Below are 21,538 nucleotides of genomic sequence, written 5' to 3' on the forward strand. Positions count from 1 at the left end.
AAGGTGGTGGTTGGGGGAGGAAGGCTTCTTGCCACCTGCCCCTGCCCCTGTTCTGTGATTGCTTTTGGTTATCTCGGGTGAAATGATTCTCGTTGGGTTTTGATAGCAATCAGATATCCAAAGTCAGCGGGGAATTGCGCTGGCTGTTGCTCCTGCTGTGATGTCGCCTCAAAATTGGATCTTTGTACTAGCCCTTGGCTTTGATTGCACAGTAGATTCTGCAATTCTTTGCAGAGTTCTGTGCGATTCTGTAGGCCATGGAGTCTGGAGTGTGTGCTTGCTAGTTCTGTGCTAACTGCTGTTACTGCCTGGTGACAAGTACTGCATGGCCTGAATTTCTTTTTTTTCTATTTTTAGATCGTTTGTTTGGTTTCTTCTTCACCGAGTTTTCAGTTAAAGTTGAATTGTGCCTCCACGTAACGCTGGTGGGGCTTTTGTCAGGTGATACAGTTGTGGTGGACATTACTGCAGTGTCAGCATTCTTGTTCGTTTGTTGTCTATTTGAGCCTCAATTTCCTGTGCTTGTTGTACTCTTCCGTGTTTCCTTGGAAGCTGTAGAGCCTGTTGAATGTGAATGTCTTATTGGCAGCATTTTAATGCCCAGAGATTGATAACCTACATGAGTTTATTAGATCATTCCTGCCTTTGCATTGGTTTTTGTAGTATGATTAGAGCCTTTAGATTCCATTTGGTTGATTAGTAGCTTATGCTAATAACTAATAATATATGAGATATGAGTGTGATCTTCCACATTTGTTTGTTATATTTGGCATTAAACCACCACTAGAGTTGCCACTCGCATCTATGTGCTATTATCGCAATTCGCAAGGCATTTTTTTGTCTCTATTGGCGCGCTGAACAAATAGTCAATAATGCCCTGTTTCCTTTTATACAACATGGTTCATATTACCATTCATAGGGAAGATAATAGATATGGTCAATGAGATAAGTGTAACATGTCAACATGATTGCAGTATCGTTATTGTTTCTAGCACACTAATATTGTCTTATGCAATCCGAAGCCCTTACATTCCCTTACATTTCTTTCAAAATACTTATTTCTTTCACAAAGTCTCTATATTTGAACCTCAAACCTTTTTTATGCAACCTTTTAGTACCCACTTTTACAATTTATTAAGCAAATCCTTACATTTTTAACTATATTGCAGGTGGCATTTGAAACATGGTTAGCTTGAGGAGGCGCCGGCTTATGGGGTTTTGTTCTGGTATGAGACTCACTGCGATGTTATGCATAAACAATCTTTCTGATATCTTCAAATAATTTTTCAGTGGATTTTTTTTTGTGAAAAAGTGTATTAGCTCCGTCCCAAAAATACCTTAGTTTTCTTCACGAATCTGGACACACACCTATCAAGTTATACACAAAGTCATAATAGCATGTCTGTTGGTTATGCTTATTAATTCTTTTCTGATCTGACTCTTCAATGTAACATGCTATTCTTACTGTTTCAGATTTAAAAAGCAGTAGTATGCACCCGATTTATGAATATCTTGTACATAAAATTTCTTGAATTTGTTATTCTAGGTAATATCTTTAGTCAACTTCCATCGATCCAACTTTGCAACCCCTCGTATACATGAGGTGTATTAAAACAAATGGTGCAAAATTGCAAATCACTCATGTTTAAATAAATTTAGAAGGCCATCATTAGTACATGTCAGCTTCAAGTGTTCTGGTATTTCTGCTATGACCTTGCTGAAGCTACAAATAACTCTAGAAGTATTTCAGAAAGAATTTGGGGATCCCTCACAAGAAGAAAAAAAGAAAGAATTTGGGGATAAGTTAATACTATTGTGTATATATAGTCACACACTTGAAACAAGGGCAGATATAACCAGATATGTGCAACTATACAAATCATAATACATTAAGACTTTGTAACTACAAATGGGCCATGCAAATCAATATTGGAAGCACATGGCTTCTGGTGAACTGTTGATTTGATCAACAATTGAAATAAAAGACAAAATACACTTGGCAAAACAAGACAATCTCAAAACATCATTATATTGCTCTGTCACTATGGTTCTTCCCGTGGACCCGAGTAAGGGGATCATTTATGCAACAGATACCTCCCTAGACCAATGAATGTATCATGTTTGTACACTTTGAATGCTCATATTAATTTACCTTTTGTTTCAGGAAAAGATTCGTTACCAGTTGATTGTGCAAAGCCTATTGAGAATGAAAATTCTGTGGAAGTTGCACGCCCTAACATAAAGCCATTCAGTGTGCACCCACTGCCCCTGGTAAGTTTAATACCTCAATGCCAGTACAACTTTGCTGCAAAAATAAGTTTTGCTATCTTCTGTTTTGCTTGATTAATCTATGAATCCATGTTATCACAGCTTTTATTTCTAATTAATGGCTATCACAAGTTATGGTAATCTTATCATCAAAGGTTCCATGACACAATGCTGACAATCATTTCCGCAAGTTAATTTGCCATTATTGGTTTAATCATTACTTTGAATTTACCAATTTAGCGCTATTTTAGTAGAATAGCGTGAATGGCAAGGCTGTCATGGACCATAAAATAACACTACCAAATTAGTAATTTGTGAAAAACTAATGGTATGATTTAGTAGTTTAAATTTATACTCCCTGCATTGGTAAATGATAAATCCTTGTCAACTTTGAAAAAGATGCAGTTACCCTGGCAAAAATTTGTTTATGCCTACTGTGGATATTCCATTAATAACTGGATTATGGGCCCACCACGTTTTTGGCAGGCCAGTAGTGGAAAATTAATGTAGCCAAAATGAGTGGATTTTCATTGGTAAGCACTGTGGAACATATTTGTGAACAAATAAAGTAGTAAAAAGTTATATACGTACCTGTGAAGACTGAAGGGTACCAGAATCGAATGGGATTCCGATTTTGATTTCAGCTCGGAACTTGTCAGAAATAATACTCAGTTGCTCTTGCCCTGACAATAAATGGGTACAACCTATGGCTTCTCAGAAGTAACACATAAGGCACTGACAAGCTATTGCTTAACATTACTCTGTAAGATAGATTGTGCTTTACTGCTCCTTATGTTGACAGACTGCTTTGATGGCATTCTCTTTTTACCTATCTACTTCACTTTCTATTACTAAAACATTTAATACAACAGATTCGATAATTAAACAAGATTGCAGCGCTTGTTTGTTCTGTTGCAGTGACACTTTTGAGCAATAGCTTCTTATGTTATACCATTCCATTTTTTTTTTCTGTTCATATCTTTCTTTGCTTTCTAGTGAGTCCCCTTAGAAACTACATCATGTTTCTGATGCTTTTGAACGTGTGCTTATACAGTGGCAGAGATGGTTTTGTTCAATAAAATGTACCTTTTTGTTGCAGACAAAAACTTCTGATGTACTTCCAGAATCTTCAAATGGCTCTGATTCTTTGAAGGAAGAGAAAAACCAGTACTATCCAGGTTTATATTTTTCATAGTACTCTGACTGTTTGTATTTCCTTTCTGTATGAAGTATGGAATACCCATGGTAAATGTTATATGCAAAATGACTGTTTTAGAATTCCATATCAGAAATCTTAGCTAGGTACAAGTATAGTTTTTAAGGCGGTAAGGCGAGGCGGGACATTTAACCACCCTCCAGCCGCCTAGGCGCTTATGGCACACGGCGAGGTGACGTCTTACCACACATCCTAGGGCTGAATTGGCAGCAAAAATATGTAGATATAGACAGTTATAGTTATAGACTTATAGGTACCTTTGCCGCCGCCGCCGCTGGTGCACGGTGGGCCGCCGCCACTGCTGGTGCGCCGACGATGCAGGTGCGTGGGCGGCTGGGCGCTGCTCTCCTGCTCTCTCCTCTCTTTCCCGCTCTCTGCCTCTCTGTTTCTGATAAACCGCACTAGTCCAGCCCATTCTTTCTTCTCTTTCCCGCCATCCATTCTTCTTCGCGCGCGCTGGGGGCTGTGATTTCCCGCCAATCGCTGACGCACAGCCCGTTATGGCGTCTGTTTCGCACGCCCAGGCGTCCAACGACACCACACCAGGCCATGGCGACGCCAAATTAGCTAAAGCGGACGCCTTACCGCATCCTAGCAAGGCGCGCGAGACGCCCAGCCCCGGATCTCGCCTGGATGCCATGGCGACGACAAGGTGTCGACTAGGCGACGCCTTAAAAACTATGGGTACAACTTTACATTGGTCCTATCAAAATAGACTGACACTGATTGAACTTCTGCAATCATGATGAAACTGAATCTATTCTTGTCCCGATCTTTCTTGTTGGAGCATCAAACACACTGGGATATATTATGTTTTGGCAACCCATACAAAAACCACCTAACCCATGGACGAACTGCACATGACTTGAGATTACGCTGAAGTCCTGAATCTGCTCTCTCCTCACCGAAATTAGATAGAGCTGAATTACATGACTAGGTGACCTGGGAATGTTCAGTAGGGCCTTTTCTTTCTCTAAAATGTTCTCCCTTTCCTGTTCCATGAGTTTTTCGTGCACAAAACCTCTTTTGTGATTCTATTTCAGATTGCATGGTTTACCTTGATCCTCGCTGAGGAGTCCAAAGGCATCTGCTGAACATGTCAGTTTTATTCTATAGCTGATAAAATGTTAATTTGTTTTCTTTTGTATTTGTAGGAAAGGAAATCAAGCGCAGAAAACGACATAGAAGAAAGCAGTATGTGGACCAAGAGCCATGCATAATGAGAGGGGTCTATTTCAAAAACATGAAATGGCAAGCTGCTATAAAAGTTGACAAGAAACAAATTCACTTAGGTACTGTCGGGACACAGGAGGAAGCAGCCCGACTATATGATAGGTATTATGCTGGAGTTATGCATGATTAGATATTTCTACTTTGCCTGTACTGTAAGATTTCTGCTTCATTAGTAATATGCTGATTCTTGTATGCTAACCAGTAATCGTCATGAAGTGATATATTGACATAACCTAGAAAATATTTCAACGGAATGAGCTAGTCTGCAAAGTTCAGTAAGAGACAAACAAAATTAGAAGTACCTTAACCAAATCAATACAATTTTGCTTTATAAAATTTGTTAGTTATGTCAAGGTTTTTTTTTATTAACGTAATGATTAAATACCATTAATTTTTAGAAGATCAATATCCATGCTTAAGGTGGACTAAAGTTGTACTCCCTCCTTCCGAGAATATTAGAAGTTTTAGAGCTAGGCACGGGCATATTAAGAAATTTAGTGGAATTAAATGGGAAAATATTGTAATTGGTTGAGAAGAGAAAGTAGGTGATAAACTTTAGTGATGGAAGCTTGTGATTGGTTGAAAAGAGAACGTAGATGCAGAAGTTAATATATTTTGGAACAATTTTTGTATTATAGAAGTTCATATTTTGAGATATAGGGAGTATATTGTTGTTGGCATACCCTTGAGCCTGTCTACATACACTATGAGCTTCACCATATGCATATTACTTCGAATGGCACCTGCATATCTGCTGTGGCGAAGTGAACCTAATTTATGATGTAGCTCATATTTTGTTTGAACTGGCTACATTTGACAAATGGGAATCTTTCTGTACATACAGAGCTGCTTTTATGTGTGGAAGGGAGCCAAACTTTGAACTTTCTGAGGAAGAGAAGAAAGAACTGCAGAAGTACACCTGGAAGGCCTTCTTGGATATGACTCGCGACACCATAACCAGCAAAAGTAAGACCCAGAATCTGAAAATTTCTGGTAGTTTATCTATTAACCTTTTCTGCTAGTAGTCCAGTATAGTAATATATGTTACGAATAGACTACAGCAACATGCTTTTTGTTCATTTGTTTGTCTTCAGAACAAAGGAAAGTTGGGTTGCTAAGGCGCAACAAGACAGACGTCCTCGTAGGACAGAGTGATGGTGATACTGAGATGATCAATGGTGGTGGCTCATCACACTCTGAAGATGGAGATGCTGAGACCTCAGCATCTTAGATTGCCAACAGATTTCATGCTCATGCACAGCCAGATCAACTCTTTCAACGATTCATTTCAATGAAGACATAATTTCCATTTAGGTTTTTTGTTCTCCCAATAATTAATTACATGTGCATAAGGGACCTGATGGTCTGATAAAGGTTAGGCTAGAGAAATCATGCCGTCCCATATAATGTTGGAGATGGTCCAATTATAGGAACACATTTCTCTGAGCAAAATGAGCAATCATGTATAGTACACCAATTCCAGAACTGTATATCTATCTATCTATCTATAGGTTTACCACAAATTTCCCAACATGTAACTAGATTACACATTTTAAAGAAATTTCCTTTCCATTATTGTATTTTTCAAGGAAGCATCAAACTGTGTCAGTTGCAATTATCCATTCAACAGTAATATGCCAGTTTCCAGAGGAGAATAAAACCTGTTTTCTCTCTGGCCCTACGGAATGTGGAAAAGCAAATATTAGCACAATGATTTGGCCATTCTCTTGTATGTCTCCCCCCTAAGTTATCGTTAACACCACAATTTGGGATGCAGTCTCATCCCTCGGTTCATATTTCCCATGCATTACTGATTCAAAATTCGCTTTCAAACAATCAATCGACTATAAATATTCGAACTGGGAAAATCACAAGAACAATGGAGCTTGAGAAAAAAGGCCAGCCAGAATAATCCTAGGAAAGATTATGAGACTTTTATTTTTAAAAATCCTTTAAATAAATAAGTTTATTAGTAAACCTCGAAGAAAAATATTTTCACCATATGAATCTTTTAGCCACGTCAGTGTTAGTGGCGTGGTTTCCCACGTGGTTTTGTAGCCGAAACCGCGGTTATCGTGAGGAGATCACATGTGTGATGTCAAATGCAAAAAAAACTTTAAAAACTGAAAAAAATACATAAAAATAGAAAAATATTTTATGACTATATTTATGACATAGGAAAAATAGGACATGTTATAGGGAAAACAAAAAAATTTTCATATGACCTTTTCTAAATTCTTGATATTGCAACATACAAATATACACTGTCATATCACCTTTCACCAAATAATTCACACCAATAACAAGTAACAACATGTTTCGCGTGACAACTACATCTACTACCCATTATTACCAATAAAAATATTATGTATGTACTAACATGCACATATAATTTTTCTCTATATATATTTTTCATATATCCATCGTTGTATATTTGTATCTCAACATTATGTACCCTAGTATCTAGTATAAATTAATAATGACTCAACACAAAATATTCTTAACCATCTTTCTATGAAATATTATTTGCAATAGGTTATTTTTTAATTTTGTTTCCTAAAATTCTTGTTTATGATTTTTAATTACGCTGTAAATACATTTTTTTTATGAACTTCTTTGACAAAACTGCACTATATATCAGCATATATAACATATATTTTTTTATTAAATTTTCTCAAACTTTACCGCGACTTGCCAAAACCGTGCCTCTATGGGAGGCTCGGTTACCGCGGCAACGCGAACCCCGAATCCAACGCTTAGATGTATCCACTCAGTTCAGATTTTACCTTTCATCCTCGCGCAGTTCCGCCCCCAATCTGCAGTTTCCTCCGATCGACGCCTCCTACCTCATTTCTAGCGTCATCGCCACCCTAAGCAGTCCTTGCGGCTGCCGCCTCCGCTCCGGAGCCCACCTCCAACTTAGTTGCCTGGGCTCTCGGCGTTGCCTTCACCGCTGCCGCCACCCTCAAACGTTGCATCCACCACCTCCGCTCCCTCCCTGCAGCGGCTCCCGGTGGATGCCGCCCGATCTGCTCGGGCGCTCGGCTGCGCGGTGCTCGACGCTTCGGCAGGCGGCAACTCACCCAGTCGTCGGTCGGCCGTCGCCCTTTCCTCCTTGTTGGCTTTGTCTTGCTGTGTTTTGAGAGTGCGAGTGCTAGCTCAAATACTCAATCTTTTTCTCTGTCTGTCTGTTAGATACTTAGATGTGGTTGGTTGGTTGCTAGAATGTTATTAGAATGAAAATTATGTACTCATCATTTACTTGTTAATTGCTATTATAAGATTTATATTGGTCTATTGGGCTATTTTATTTGGGTAAAACAAGAAGAGGAAAGGGGATTTGAACTATGTATTTGAACGGATTATCTGTGTCGTAGTATTTGAACATTTTGAACTTGTTAAATTAGTCTATTATCGATGTGATAAGATGTTAATTCTATATTCTGTCATATTTTAACTTATTTTTTACCCATATATGATTGTGGTGTTCAATTTTTTTGTTGCGTCAACTGACGATGTTGGAGATTAGACCAGACTACCTGCTCGAATTTTCCTGGCTACGCTACGCCACTGGAGATAATAAACAACGGAGACACTCTACTGTGTGGGCTGTGTGCGGAGCAAGTGGTGTGTCGGCTCGGCGTTGGAATGGGCCGCTTGCGCCATCTTGACAGGGCCGAGGCATGGTGCTCGCGTCGCGCCGGCGCGCACGCATCGCTGGGCTGTGCGCGGGACGGAGGCAGAGCTAGCGAGTTGCAACTTGCAACTCGGAACCAAATAACGAGATCGCTCTGATGACGCAGAGACAGCACGAACTAAACTGCACGAGGCAGCGAGAAGAGTCCCAAGGAAATTCGATCGGCATGCATGGTTTCAAACAACTCCGGGAGAACATGATTGCGAGTTCAGTAACAGCGCTCTTCATTATACGAATTCTGATTTCACTGATCGAGTAACACATACATAGAAAAGGTTTGCTGCTTACATGGGGTTCGTGCCATCACAAGAATTAATCTTGGATGACATTTGGATGCACGATCAATTTACATCACAAGAAGCTACTGTGATCTTTGGATGCACAGCTAATTAACTAAGTAAATATGTACTGATGAGTTTTTAAAGGTCTAGCGCCTCCCAAGCGACTTCTGTTGGGTGATTGGGTGCATCTTCTGCTGCCTCTGCTTCACCATCTTCGGGTCCTCGACGACATGGACCTTCCGCCGCTTCTTCGCCTCGCCTCCTCCGCCTCTTGGTAGCTCTCACGTAGCCTCCGCGTTGTGGAAGCGACCATCTCGTCTCCATTGCGGTGCCCGATGCTCTCGCGGCGGCGGCCGGCGCTGGCGACGAGGACCGGCGCCTTCTTTGGCGGAAGCGCTGGCTCCCTTGGCTTCGTTGCTGCGCCCGTGTCGGCCATCTTGCGCCGCTTCTTCGCTTCCTCTTCCTGATCTTGGTGTCCTTCGTGAAGCTTCCGCTTTGGAGCGGCTAATGCCGCCGCCGCCAGCTTCTCGGGGTCACTGAGGTAGGGCTTGATGCCATCTTGATCTTGGCGGCCGCTGATGCCAGTCGGCTGCAGCTTCTTCGCCGGATGCGCCGATTCCTTCGGCTTTGCGGCTGCGCCCTTGTCGTCCGCCTTGACTCGAGCACAGCCAACAACTGGAGCACTTCTCTTGGGCGGCGACGGCGCTGAGGTCTTCGTCGGATTGACGTGGCAGCCGCCATTATTGGTGGTAGCCTTCTTGGACGCCGGTGATCCCTGCATCACCTTCGCTTCGAGATTGGGACGACCCGTGTCGATTCGCTTCGGAGAGTGAGGAATCCTCTCCAGGGCGGCCGTCATCCTGACAAGGTCGCTCTTGACGGTCGCCTTCCACGCGCGGACGATGTCGGTGGCGAGGCCGCGGATCCGCTCCGACTCGTGCCGCTTCCTCATCGCGCCGAGGACCTCGGCGAGATCGGTGGTGGCCAGCCGCTCCGGCGCCACGGGCACCATCTGCAGCGTCAGGAGCGACTCCGCCATCACCTCGTCGAGCACGAGGCAGAGCTCCTCCGCCTCCGCGTCGTCCGCGGCGCCGCAGAGCATCTCGACGACGCGCCCCCGCGCTCTCCTGAACTCGGCGCGGGAGAGGTTCCCCGGGTCGGCGGCCTCGATGGCGGCGTCGACGGAGGAGAAGGCAGCGAGGAAGGGCTTCCATCGGCGCAGGGGGCTCTGCAGCGCGGCCATGGCGGTGGCCAGAGCAGAGCAGGGGAGGAGCGGAATTGCAGAAACCCTAGCTAGGGCTTCGCGGCGGAGAGGGAAGTTGGGGAATCGAGACGGGGGATGTGAACTCGCAATGGGATGAGACGCCGCTGATCGCTCGATTTATAGAGCGACGAGGCGGCCGGGAATTTCTAACGCGATTCGGAGTCGGAGTCCGACGCGGACTTGTAGCTGAAAATTCAAAGCGCGCGAAATAGATTGTATGCGCGATGGACTCGCTAGCTTGATGGCTGAAATATCAATTTCGCGCGCAGAGTGAAGGATTGCGTCTTTGATAAATTCGATCGGCTAGATTGCTTGATTGATTTATTATGTCAAACTTCCAGCGATACATCATGCTACTGCTCGTTTTAATTAAGAATAATTTTCCGGTGCATTTTACTGGTAGTATTAAACTACCGGTAGAAAAAGGGTATTTTAGTACTTTATTAATTACTTGATTAGCAGTACTATGTAATTTTGCCTTTTTCGATAAAGATCACGATAAAAATGACGATATTGCCCTTTTAAATTTCTACTATCCCTAATATTATTGGTAGTATAATTTAATCACAACTGTCAAATAAAAATAGATTAACGATATGGATTAAATTCTGTTACCAGTAAAATGCACCCGAGTCGGCCCCTTTAATTAATTACTTCACACATCCTGGAGAGTGTAGCATGACAAGCCCATGGTTAAATACTTAGGGTTTGTTTGGGGAGCTTTAAATTCTGAGAATCAGCTGCTTAGTAGCCAGCTTCTAAGAATCTGGAAAAGCTCATAAACCCAGCTTCTCCAGCATCTGGATTCTTAGTTCATTTTTCAAAATCTGTAACTACATATTCTCAGAAGCTGTGAACCGTTTGGGGCAGCTTCTGCCAGAAGCAGCTTTTGGGAGAAGCTGCAGCTGGGAGAAGCTCCCCCAGACATGCCCTTAAATTGGAATCGACAAGCATGTCCGCACCGGCGACGGCGCCAGATGCATCGTCGACGTCCCCGAAAGCGCGGCCTCCCCCAATGCCGGTAGTCGCCGCTGCTGGCCCCTCCAGGTACTGGCCGAGAGCAGCCTGCGGCGCGTCAGTGTGCCCGGGCAGCGTCGCGCCGGTGGCATCATCGGCGAGGAAGTCACTCCAGTTGACTTGAGCTGGGGGACGGGTGCTGCTGATCCGGCGATGCTGCTGGTCCGGCGACACGGGCGCACGTGTCAGGGTAGGCCATGAATGCTGGTGGCGCGGCTGGGCTGGCCGGGAGGTAGGAGGTCACGCCAGCGGTGAGGCGGGGGGCGGATGGCGAGCGTGCCGATGCTCTGCATAAGGTCGGCGATAGGAGTCTTTTACGTAGGTGTCATTAAAAAGTTGTTGTTTACGTGTGTGCCACTAAAAGGTTTGTTCACGTATATATGCCATCGACTCAACTTTTATTTACCTGTATGCCATTTTGAATGGATGGAAACTTAATGGTGTTAAATAGGGACGTAAAAAGACTGATTTGTCCTTGTTAGTAAATAAATGACAAACATAATTTTAAAACAGTAATTAAATATGAAAAATGAGTAAAAATTTAGAGAATGACAGAATTAATTTTAATCAAGAATAAGTAAGAAAATTTAGAATTAATTTTAAATTATAAAATGCCTCTAATTTCATAAAATTGAGGAAAATTGGCTCATATATCCGGAAAATGGTAAAAAATAAAGGAAAATTCGTAAATAAATCCAAAAAATTCATGAAAAATCAGGTAATTCGAAAAATATATTAACGGTCAATAAATATGTAAAAATAGAAAAACAATAGAAAATTACATAATTAATTCTAAATCAGGAAATAAGTTTGAAAATTCGTAATTTAAATAAAAATGTCTAGAAATTCACGAAAAATCATAAAAATTGGCTCATAATTCCAGAAAATTGTAAGAAATAAAGGAAAATTCGTAAATAAATCCAAATAATTCACAAAAAATCAGGATAATACAAAAAATCAGAAAAATAATCAAGAAATTATCAGAATAAATCAGAAAAATATGAGAATAAATTAGAAAAATATGGGAATATAATAGTTAAATACATGACATTAGTACTAAATTACTTGGGTCATATCATCAACATTCAAGCAGGTGCATGACCATTGCATACCAATAAAAAAGAAGGGTATGACCATTGTATCCATAGCAACAAGTTTATATGAGCAACATTTAAAGTAGTTCATCAGCACACTAACTCTACACATAACAAGATCACCAACATTTAATGTAGTAGTTCACCACAAAGTCCACACATAAAAAGTCTGTACATGTCTTAAATTACATCAAAAGTAATAGTTCCTCCACATAATTTATTCAAGCTGGAGTTTCTTCTTGCTGTATTAGAAGCTAGACTGGATGGGTTGGCCACTTCAACTAAAACCCTCCTTGGTGTACACTTCTTTATGACAGCTTGCTTCTTACTTGGTGTCTGCACTGTCTGTGGAGAAACTTCATAGGATGCAATGTCTTCATGAACAACTGGAGGGTACTCAATTTGGAGAGGAAAGGGGTCATTTGGTCCAGTTCCAGACCTGGTGTGAAAGCAAGATAAAGAGATCAGTGAGGTTGTTACAATAATCCTTTGCTTAATGGAAGTCTTCCTAACGATTCTTGTAATAGAATGATGTATGCCATTTCTTCTTTTAATAAGCGCTAGAATTTGACTGATTGTTACAGCAGCTTCACTCATTCTTTTGTGCACATGTCTTTTATGAACAGAAATTATATTGGAACTTCAATTGTTGCAAATGAATCAAATAACAGGTAATTAACACTTCTAATGATATTTGATTATGTTGTCAAACAAACTCAAATTAATAGACTAATGTAATCAATATGCTCATATAATTTCTGTTCTTTCTTACTAAGATAAATGAACAGATATGACCTCAGACGCAAAAAGACTTCATTTTTAGCTCTTATTGGGAAAACAGAAACCTAATGGCATATTTTGTAGTAAAGATAATTTTTTGTGCTATTAAAGTGAACCAGGATACTTCGATGCTTTTGATACTATATAGCAAATTTCAGTGTTTAGTACAAAGTGAACTAACTAAAGTTAGCGAAGGATTTCGAGAAAGATAAAAAAATAGACAAATGTATAATAAAGATCTCAAACAAAGAGAGAATAGTAACAAACAAATATAATGAATTTCACTTAATGGAAGTGCGAGGACATTTTGAGCGGATCTCAACACTGGTATCGTTAATTTGCTTGCATAATTAGTGTTAAAACACCACCAAAATTTTAAAGATATACAAGATTAATATTCCAGGAAGTTATGATAAGAAAAGAAGAGAAAAAAAGGACCACATATATGATCCCATTATCCTATTGTAGTTAAAAGTATTTTATAGATAAATATAATGTAAAGTGATAATTGGATCTAGCCATGCATTTACGTGGGCCACACTGCTAGTTGTAATCTAAAGACAACCTTGAAAAAAGCTTTATGTTTACTCTTGAGGCTAGAAATTACCACATTAATCGAAGGAAAAAAATCTACATCATTAGATCATAATATATCTAAATTGTAAGGTCTATATCTGCTATGAAAAAGAGGAAAAATATATACCGTTAGGTCATGTTGGGTCTATATTATAACGATATAGATTGATAGTTATAGTTATATGAGAAGTATAATTGTGTATAGAAATAGCAAATATTCTATTTCTAATAGCATAACTAATTGGATTAGATCAATTCGGCTAGAGAGTGGAATCATATATGTTCTTTTAATTAAACCGTAATAGACTAGGATTGGGTGAAAAAAAAGTATGATCACGAATGAATACGACTCGATTTAGACTCTTATGTTGATTGTGAAAAAAAAATTGAGGAAGACCCGAATGGAAATATTTTGATCTCAACTCAAATTTTGGCCATATACTTCCTATTATAATATATATTTTATCCAAATTATAACCATATAATCAAAATAGAAAATAAATTAAGAGTTATATATAAAATTAATAGTAAACCATTTTATGAACTGATTTCCCAAATATGTAAATATTAAATAATTAAAATAAACAACAATGTTACGTGAACAATATTATGTTTTTAGACTTTGAATAATCAAATTACGTCGCAAATGTGCGAGCCACATTACTAGTTAGTGATATAGTAGATCAAGTTTAATACAAGAATTACCTAGTAGCTATAAAATCTTTACATGTCATTAATTAAGAACTGACGTGAAGCTAACCAGTTATATACAAATATATAATTGTTAATATTTGGTTTACCTCTCATATACATACATGGTAATTTGTAATCTTTTTTCTCCCTCATTTACTCTCTTCTTCTAATAAGCATAAATAAAACGCGGTGATTTTTAAATCTCATTAACAGTGCTCGTAGTAATTAGGGTCCACGAGCCATAGTACTGTATTCGCCTAAAACGACAACTTACAAGTAGTATTAAGAATGTAGGGCGTAATTGAAAAATAATAGGGATCAGTATATTTATTTATGGAGTGATAGGGGGTCGGCAAGCGTGTGTGGCAAGTGAAGCGTGATCTCGATCGAGGAGATCGAGGACCCATACCCCTGCCACATTCTCCTCTTAATGACTACTCCTATACTACTAGTAAGCATAATTAGAGTAAGTTTAATAACATAGTATAAATTATCTGTCAACTTAATAGTCAATTCATACAATAGTTATATACTACATAATTAATATCCGGCCTCACCTGTTATACACATGTGTCTTAAAGTCCATGCTATTGTTGGCTACAAATCTGTAGCTCGCTGCTCTTCTATTTTTTTTATTATATTAAAATATATTTATAGCTAGCTTAGAGCTCTTAGCACTAGTTTAATTTATGCTTTGGCTGTCACATCACATGACCCCAAATATGCATAATGATCCCATGTGCACAGGGAGTGCCATGCCATGCCATACCTCACAATTAACTACCCACCATCGATCATCGTCGGGTCGTCGTCACCATGTATCCATCACCACCATTGCATGCATCCATGGTCCCAAACCAACGGCAGATAGCGATGCTGCTATTGTCCAACGCTGTACAGCTACGGCTAGCTGTACTGTGCTTCTCTGTAGACTTGGGAGTGAGAAATTGAGAAGGAATTAGCATATGCTGGTACAAGGACATACATATCATGAATTTTTAAGGGCTCGTTTGGTTGGGAAGAATTTTGATACATAGGAATAGAGAATGTGAAGACATATAAATGCAAGCATACATTAATTCATATAAAATTTTGTGAGATTTTTGAGTGGATGCGAAATTTTGTATGTTTTCTTTCTATACATTATTAGAAAGGAAAATTTTCATTTGATTGTCTATCCTCAGTAAAAATTAATATTTAGGAGCCAAAATCTTTTGTTTTTCATGTAAACCGAACAAGCCATTTACTTGACTTTTGAACATAAGAATTTATTTTCAAAATTGGTGCCCACGTTTTATTGTCACTTTATGACTATATAGATCATAAAAATCATTACAAATATAACGCTATATACAAGTATTTTCCATAGAAAATTTATTGTAATATCATTTTTCATATATAAAACCATAGTACTTTTATAATAATTAGCAATTCAATGTTTTATTTCATTTTTGCGAAATGCACTACAAACATATGCACTTATAACGTGCACACCCTCATCTACATAAACACACATTGTACCCCTAGGAACATAACTGGACCGACATATCTTGAGATTGACTAAAAGATTATGATATTTAACTACACTTATTATAGGACAATGTTGTCTATTTGAAAATGGAGGGATTTTAACTTGCCCAGAAGCAATAATACATAGTTTTACCTCCGTCTTAAGATATTAAAACCTCTATTCAGATTCACAGTACTATATTGTGTCATATACAATACTCCATCTATTTTAGATTGTAAAACTTTCTGATCTTGCTTAGACTCATCAATTGGTCAAAATATATATGGTTTATGTATGTATCTAAATTCATTAGCGTATATGTAAATGTAAATAAAACCAGAAAATTTTATATTACGAAACATATGGAGTATATACTTGTATATTGGCAATGCTTATATGTATATTGGCACGGGGCTGAGTGCCGAGGAGCTTTGAGAAAATTGAGATGATCACCATCCACCTAGGCTAGCCTTTTTTGAGTGAGCAAGCATGCAACAAAGTGTGCCCCTCTTTTGCCACATACCATTATTGTGTCTGGTTGGAACAGCTAGCATGCCTGCCTGCCCCCCTCCCTGCCTCTTGTGTTTGCATGCTTGACCACACACACACTGCCCTTGCCAGCTCAAAAAATGCTCCTCCTCCTAAACACACTGATGAAACATAGCTTTTCTGTTCATGTTTATGATTATTTACCATCTAAATACGAGCAAAGCAAGCTACCGGAAAGCACAGCGGACACTAGGAAAAGGCTGGGAGAGGTTGCTTTGTTTTTGGTTATGATAATAACAATAATAATACAGTATAGCAGCAGCAGTTAGCAGATAGAGAAAGCACGCTCCCAAACCTGTTTAGCTCCAATTTTTTTTCCAAAAATATCGTATCAAATCTTTGGAATACTTAAATGGAGCATTAAATATACATGAACATTAAAATTAATTACACAGTTATAGGGAAAATTGTTTGATAAATCTTTTGAGTCTAATCAGTACATAACTGACCATAAGTGCTAGAGTAACCAACATATGCTAATGACGAATTAATTAGACTTAAAAAATTCGTCTCACGGTTTTCAGGTGGAATCTAAATTTTATTTATAATTAAACTATATTTAATATTTTAAATGTGGATCATATAGTGATTTCTCTTCTAAAAATTTTTGGAACTCAACAGGGCAGTCTAAGGCTGCGTTCAGTAGTGGGGTGAAAGGGTTAGTTATCCAGTACGAAAAATATAGCAATAAATTAGTACATGATTAATTAATTATTAATTATTAAAAAAATATAAAATATATTAATATAATTTTTAAAATAATTTTTCTATAAAAAATTTAAAAAAAATCTATATTTAACCGTTCAGAAAACGTGGGCGTGGAAAGCGTTAGACCACCATGTGAAGCGCGGCCTAAGAAGAATGGGATCTTTTTGGCTCCAGCCCCGTGAATAATCCCTTATTTGCATGTAGGTCCGAGCCTTTTTACGCAGGAAACCCTAGATGGGCGCAGCGGCCGGCGTGGGGCCCATCCTCAGCCACGGTGCTGCCTCCCACGGGCTCTCGCTGCTATACTACTCTAGTACTACTACTACTACTACTAGTACTCTCATCCCCCTGAAACCTGCGCTGTGCTGCGCTCTCGTCGTCTTCTCCTCCTCCTCCTCCTCCCAGATCCCCAATCCCACCTCGCGCCGCTGCTCTCCGGTGGCTCACGGGGGAGAGCGCTGTGGAGCCCTGCTGGGGTTGGGGCGGCCGCGCACGGGGGGATCCTCCACCCATCGGCGGGTGGGCGGCGGCGGCGTTGGCGTCGTCGTCGTCTTCCCCGTTTGGGCGGCGGCGGAGTCGGAGCTTGAGCCGGATTCTTCTACGAGGGCGGCGAGGCGTTGGCCAGATCCAGCCGTCACCATCGCCGCCGCGGCCGCTGGTTCCGAAGATTCGGGCACATGGAGCCGCAGCGAGGTAAACCGGAACCCCCCTCCCCTATCTCCTTGCCCGGTGGCCATGCTCGGCCGCACGCGGCTGTGGATGCCCTGAGAGTCTCTTGCGTTAGCTAGGTCGGAAGGGGGGAAAGTTGGTGTGGTTCAAGGGGATGGGGAATACTTATGAAGGGGGTAGCTAGCTTAGTCAATTTCTTTGACTCCTTAGTGCATGCGCTTTGGGTAAATTGGTTATCTATATGTATCTATACGATTTAACATATGTAGTGTGATGCTTCTAAAGTAGGATTAATTCTGTTCTAGGAACGCTACTCAATTGAACTTCTGTTTTTAGGATTATAATGTGCAATCAGAGTCCACAACTACGATAACTAGATAACACTGTTTAGCTGAAGTTATACTGTGGGAACTGGGAAACAAAGAAAAAACACAGTTTTTATGATTAGAGCCTTAACAAATGTTCCATTAACACCGGTACATTTCATCAACTTAATTTTTCTGTGTGACAATGGCATAGCAGAACAAGAGCGTGACATTCAGTTGAACATGCAATTCATATTTTTTTTTCCTAGTAGTGCCATGTAGTAGGCTACCAATAGCGGGTAACTGGGTCACTACATCACGTTACCTATATGCCCATTTCTGTGCACTTGTCACCTCTATTTGGTTGCTAAATCATCTCAACATTAATTCTTGAATCTCTTAGTTATCAATTTATTTCATAGATTTGTGGAGCATGAATATTCTCTTACACTATCCATATACGAATTTCAATTTTACTTTGTTTGTTGCTACCTGTAATACAATACAAAAACTGATGTCCGTAATGTGCTGTGCTTGTAATTTCCTGGCTCAACCTGGACGTTGCACCCTAACTTTCCCTGATGTTTATTTCTCTGATTGCTTCTTGTATGCATAATATTAGACTAATAAAAGAAACCTCTAGGTCATATATTTTACTTTCTGTTATCTTTACTAAACTAAAATCCTAATGTCCAACCATAACATCCTTTTTTACAATTTTCTTTTATATTGAGGAATTTCATGACATGTGGCAGGGCCATCTCCTGACCATGGATCAGATGCATCAGGACCAAAACAATCTAGTGTTTCATCACATGGTAGACATCGTAATTCATCGTCTTCTATCTGTAAAGATTTTCTCCGGAAGTTTGTGGACAATGAACTTTTGACATCAAGCCTAGAGGACTGGTTCTCAGGGCACAGCGAAGATTGTGGTTTCAAGAAGCCAGCTTTTGATGTTCCTTTTGACCTAAATGAACTCCAGAATTTTGACTATGCTATAGAAGGTGTTACTTTCCAGCAGCTAGTACGGATGCCAAATGCTCTTCATGCCTCAACATCAGATATTTTCGAAGCTACTGCACATCTTGCTTTGGAAGATTTTCTACATGCAAGTATTAAGGGTTTGTGGGAAACTTTCTGGGGCCCTGATGAATCGATGCCTTTCTCTGTTGCCTGTATACACAGCACAAGCCCCAAATTTTATCCTGCTGAGAAGGCCATTAGCAGTGGGAAACTTGATGGTGTTTGCGCGACAGCTGTATTGCTGAAGAATCTAAAGCATTCACAAGGAAGGTGGGATCATATTGTTGTACTGGCTTTGTTGAGACCTGATATTGGAATGTTTTCAGGGCAGAATGACCAACAACCATCTCCTGCTGTCTTGGGGGAGGCGCTATTCTTTGCCTTGCGTGTTCTACTTTCTCGAAGCCTTAGCAGGTCCTCGACAGTTCTTCAAAATTCAGATTGTGTTTATGTCCTTCTAGTTGATTCACAGTTTGGAGTAGTAGTAAATGTCCAAGGTGATCTGAACAAACTTGATTTTGATTTGAACAATGTGTATGACTCTGCTGCTGAGTGGATAAAAAAGCATGCACAAATCACAGTTTCTTCCATAGACCGTGTATGGAACAAACTTGGGAATGCTAACTGGGGTGACATTGGGACCCTTCAAGTTCTCCTCGCAATTTTCCACTCAATGATCCAGTTCTGTGGTGCACCAAAGTATTCTCTTGATGAACTAGCTACAGAGCACAGTTCTCGATTACAGAGTCGGAGATCAGAAAGGCACTTGGTTGGCAGGCAAGCTAATGCAAATGGTTTGTTTCGGTTCCAGCAACAAAGTCACTCTCCGGAAATCGTAGAAGTACAAGAAGAGGGAGCTGTTAATGTAAAACCAAAGGAAATTTTGAAGCTTGAGGTAGGATCTGTTGTGTTGATGGAGGATGCTGACTGGCAGAAGAGCTTTCAAATCAATGATATTCTTACAGACAGTGAGCCTCCTATCTATAGTGCTACTCCTGTAGAAGAGCCCACCAAAACCTATCTGTTGTATGTAGGCTCTAGCCCTTCTCATTTGGAGCCAGCATGGGAAGATATGAATTCCTGGTACCAGGTTCAAAGGCAGACCAAAGTACTTACTTTGATGAAGCAAAGAGGCATTTCAAGTAGATATATCCCACAGTTGGTTGCTTCTGGACGTGTTGTCCATCCAGGCCCTTGTAACAAGCCTAACTCTAGTGGGAGTTGTGGTCATCCATGGTGCAGTACTCCAATACTTGTCACCTCGCCAGTTGGTGAAACCATCTCAAATCTGATAAGGAATGGACTGTTTTGTGTTGAGGACGCTCTGAGATGTTGCCATGACTGTTTGTCTGCACTTGCTGCTGCATCATCTGCAGGAATCCGTCATGGTGATATCCGGCCAGAGAATGTGATCCGTGTGAGCAATGGTTCAAGGCATCCATACTTTGTACTTATTGGATGGGGTCATGCAATCCTAGAAGACAGGGATCGGCCGTTAATGAATCTATTTTTCTCATCTACGTTTGCTCTCCAGGAAGGCAAGCTATGTGCAGCATCTGATGCTGAAAGCTTAATTTATCTTTTATATTTCTGTTGTGGTGGAGTTTGCCCAGAGCTTGACTCAGTTGAAGGAGCACTTCAGTGGAGGGAGACATCATGGTCAAGGAGAGTTATACAGCAGAAGTTGGGTGATGTTTCAGCAGTGCTGAAAGCTTTTGCAGACTATGTTGACAGCATTTGTGGAACCCCATACCCGATGGACTATGAGATATGGCTGAGAAGGTTACGAAGAACAATCAATGAAGATCATGGCAAGGAGATTGATACATCAAGTTAGTACTGCAGCGCATGTTAGTGCGGAAGTGTGATATGGAAGATCAAGAATGGTCGTTCCATACCCTGTATTGTTGTTGTAGATAATTTATTTGCATGTCTCGTAAAAGGTCCATAACTTAGTACCCCCCCCCCCCCCTCCCTCCCATCTCGCTCCATTTCATCTAAAGAGTATTTCTATAGTCAAAATCTGCTGCTGATATCCTCAACTTGGATTTCTGACAATGGTATTGCCTTCGCACAAGACTGCAGTAGAGATCTTCTGAGGATATCTGCAACATGATTTGTTTTGGTGAGTGCTCCTCTCAAGTCCTTGCTTTTCTTCGGATCTCAAAGTGTGTGGTATAGTTGATCAATTTTTGGTCCTTTTACCTTTTCGAATTTGTTCCAGAATGGATTTGTGATTATTAGAGGTGGTGTGTGGCAGAGTAGCATTTTGTTCTGACTAAATTATTTTGCGGGTGCAATGTTGCAAGTGCGCCTAGTTCTTGTAAATGTTGTTCTTGTTCAGCTGTACAAACTTCAATCCTGCTAGGGCTGCAACTGCTGGGTGTTGATATGTTCGATGAAATGGCAAAAAAAAAAAAGAGTTATTCCTCTCATTTATGTGCTAGGGGGCTATTTTTTTTTCATTTTTTTTTTACTTCGCGGGCAGATCTACATTAGTAAAAATTTTAGGCGGCACATAATCACGATATTCAGGCATTTCTAGTTGGCGTCGCTAATGGCATGACGAATACAATTCGCCTGTATGTGTAGCTTATTTTCTTAGTGGCCGTACAGCACGTAAAACTATATGTTAGCTATGATATTTTGGGG

General features: G+C 40.3%; 3 protein-coding genes across 3 annotated transcripts; 2 read left to right on the forward strand and 1 right to left on the reverse strand.

Moving 5' to 3' along the window:
* Positions 1 to 1,161: 1,161 nt before the first annotated feature.
* On the forward strand, positions 1,162 to 6,412 carry LOC102713441 (ethylene-responsive transcription factor-like protein At4g13040). Its single transcript, XM_006647219.3, has 6 exons — positions 1,162 to 1,226; positions 2,165 to 2,271; positions 3,368 to 3,446; positions 4,639 to 4,819; positions 5,562 to 5,683; positions 5,812 to 6,412. Exons 1-6 carry the CDS (start codon positions 1,184 to 1,186, stop codon positions 5,946 to 5,948), a joined length of 669 nt encoding a protein of 222 aa, XP_006647282.1. The 5' UTR covers positions 1,162 to 1,183; the 3' UTR covers positions 5,949 to 6,412.
* Positions 6,413 to 8,621: 2,209 nt separating this feature from the next.
* Positions 8,622 to 10,030, reverse strand: LOC102716017. Its single transcript, XM_006648586.3, has one exon. The coding sequence runs from the start codon at positions 9,936 to 9,938 to the stop codon at positions 8,901 to 8,903; it is 1,038 nt and encodes a 345-aa protein (XP_006648649.1). The 5' UTR covers positions 9,939 to 10,030; the 3' UTR covers positions 8,622 to 8,900.
* A 7,205-nt stretch (positions 10,031 to 17,235) lies between these two features.
* LOC102713162 lies at positions 17,236 to 21,262 on the forward strand. Its single transcript, XM_006647218.3, has 2 exons — positions 17,236 to 17,579; positions 18,616 to 21,262. Exons 1-2 carry the CDS (start codon positions 17,564 to 17,566, stop codon positions 20,721 to 20,723), a joined length of 2,124 nt encoding a protein of 707 aa, XP_006647281.1. The 5' UTR covers positions 17,236 to 17,563; the 3' UTR covers positions 20,724 to 21,262.
* The last annotated feature ends 276 nt before the right edge of the window (positions 21,263 to 21,538 follow it).

Source organism: Oryza brachyantha, chromosome 2, assembly GCF_000231095.2.
Source record: "Oryza brachyantha chromosome 2, ObraRS2, whole genome shotgun sequence".
Lineage (NCBI taxonomy): Eukaryota > Viridiplantae > Streptophyta > Magnoliopsida > Poales > Poaceae > Oryza > Oryza brachyantha.

Coding starts and splice junctions, on each gene's coding strand:
- LOC102716017 (XM_006648586.3), bottom strand. CDS start 9,938: ATGGCCGCGCTGCAGAGCCCCCTGCGCCGATGGAAGCCCTTCCTCGCT.
- LOC102713441 (XM_006647219.3), top strand. CDS start 1,184: ATGGTTAGCTTGAGGAGGCGCCGGCTTATGGGGTTTTGTTCTG. Junction 4,820..5,561: donor GCAGCCCGACTATATGATAG/GTATTATGCTGG, acceptor CTGTACATACAG/AGCTGCTTTTATGTGTGGAA. Junction 5,684..5,811: donor CGACACCATAACCAGCAAAA/GTAAGACCCAGA, acceptor GTTTGTCTTCAG/AACAAAGGAAAGTTGGGTTG.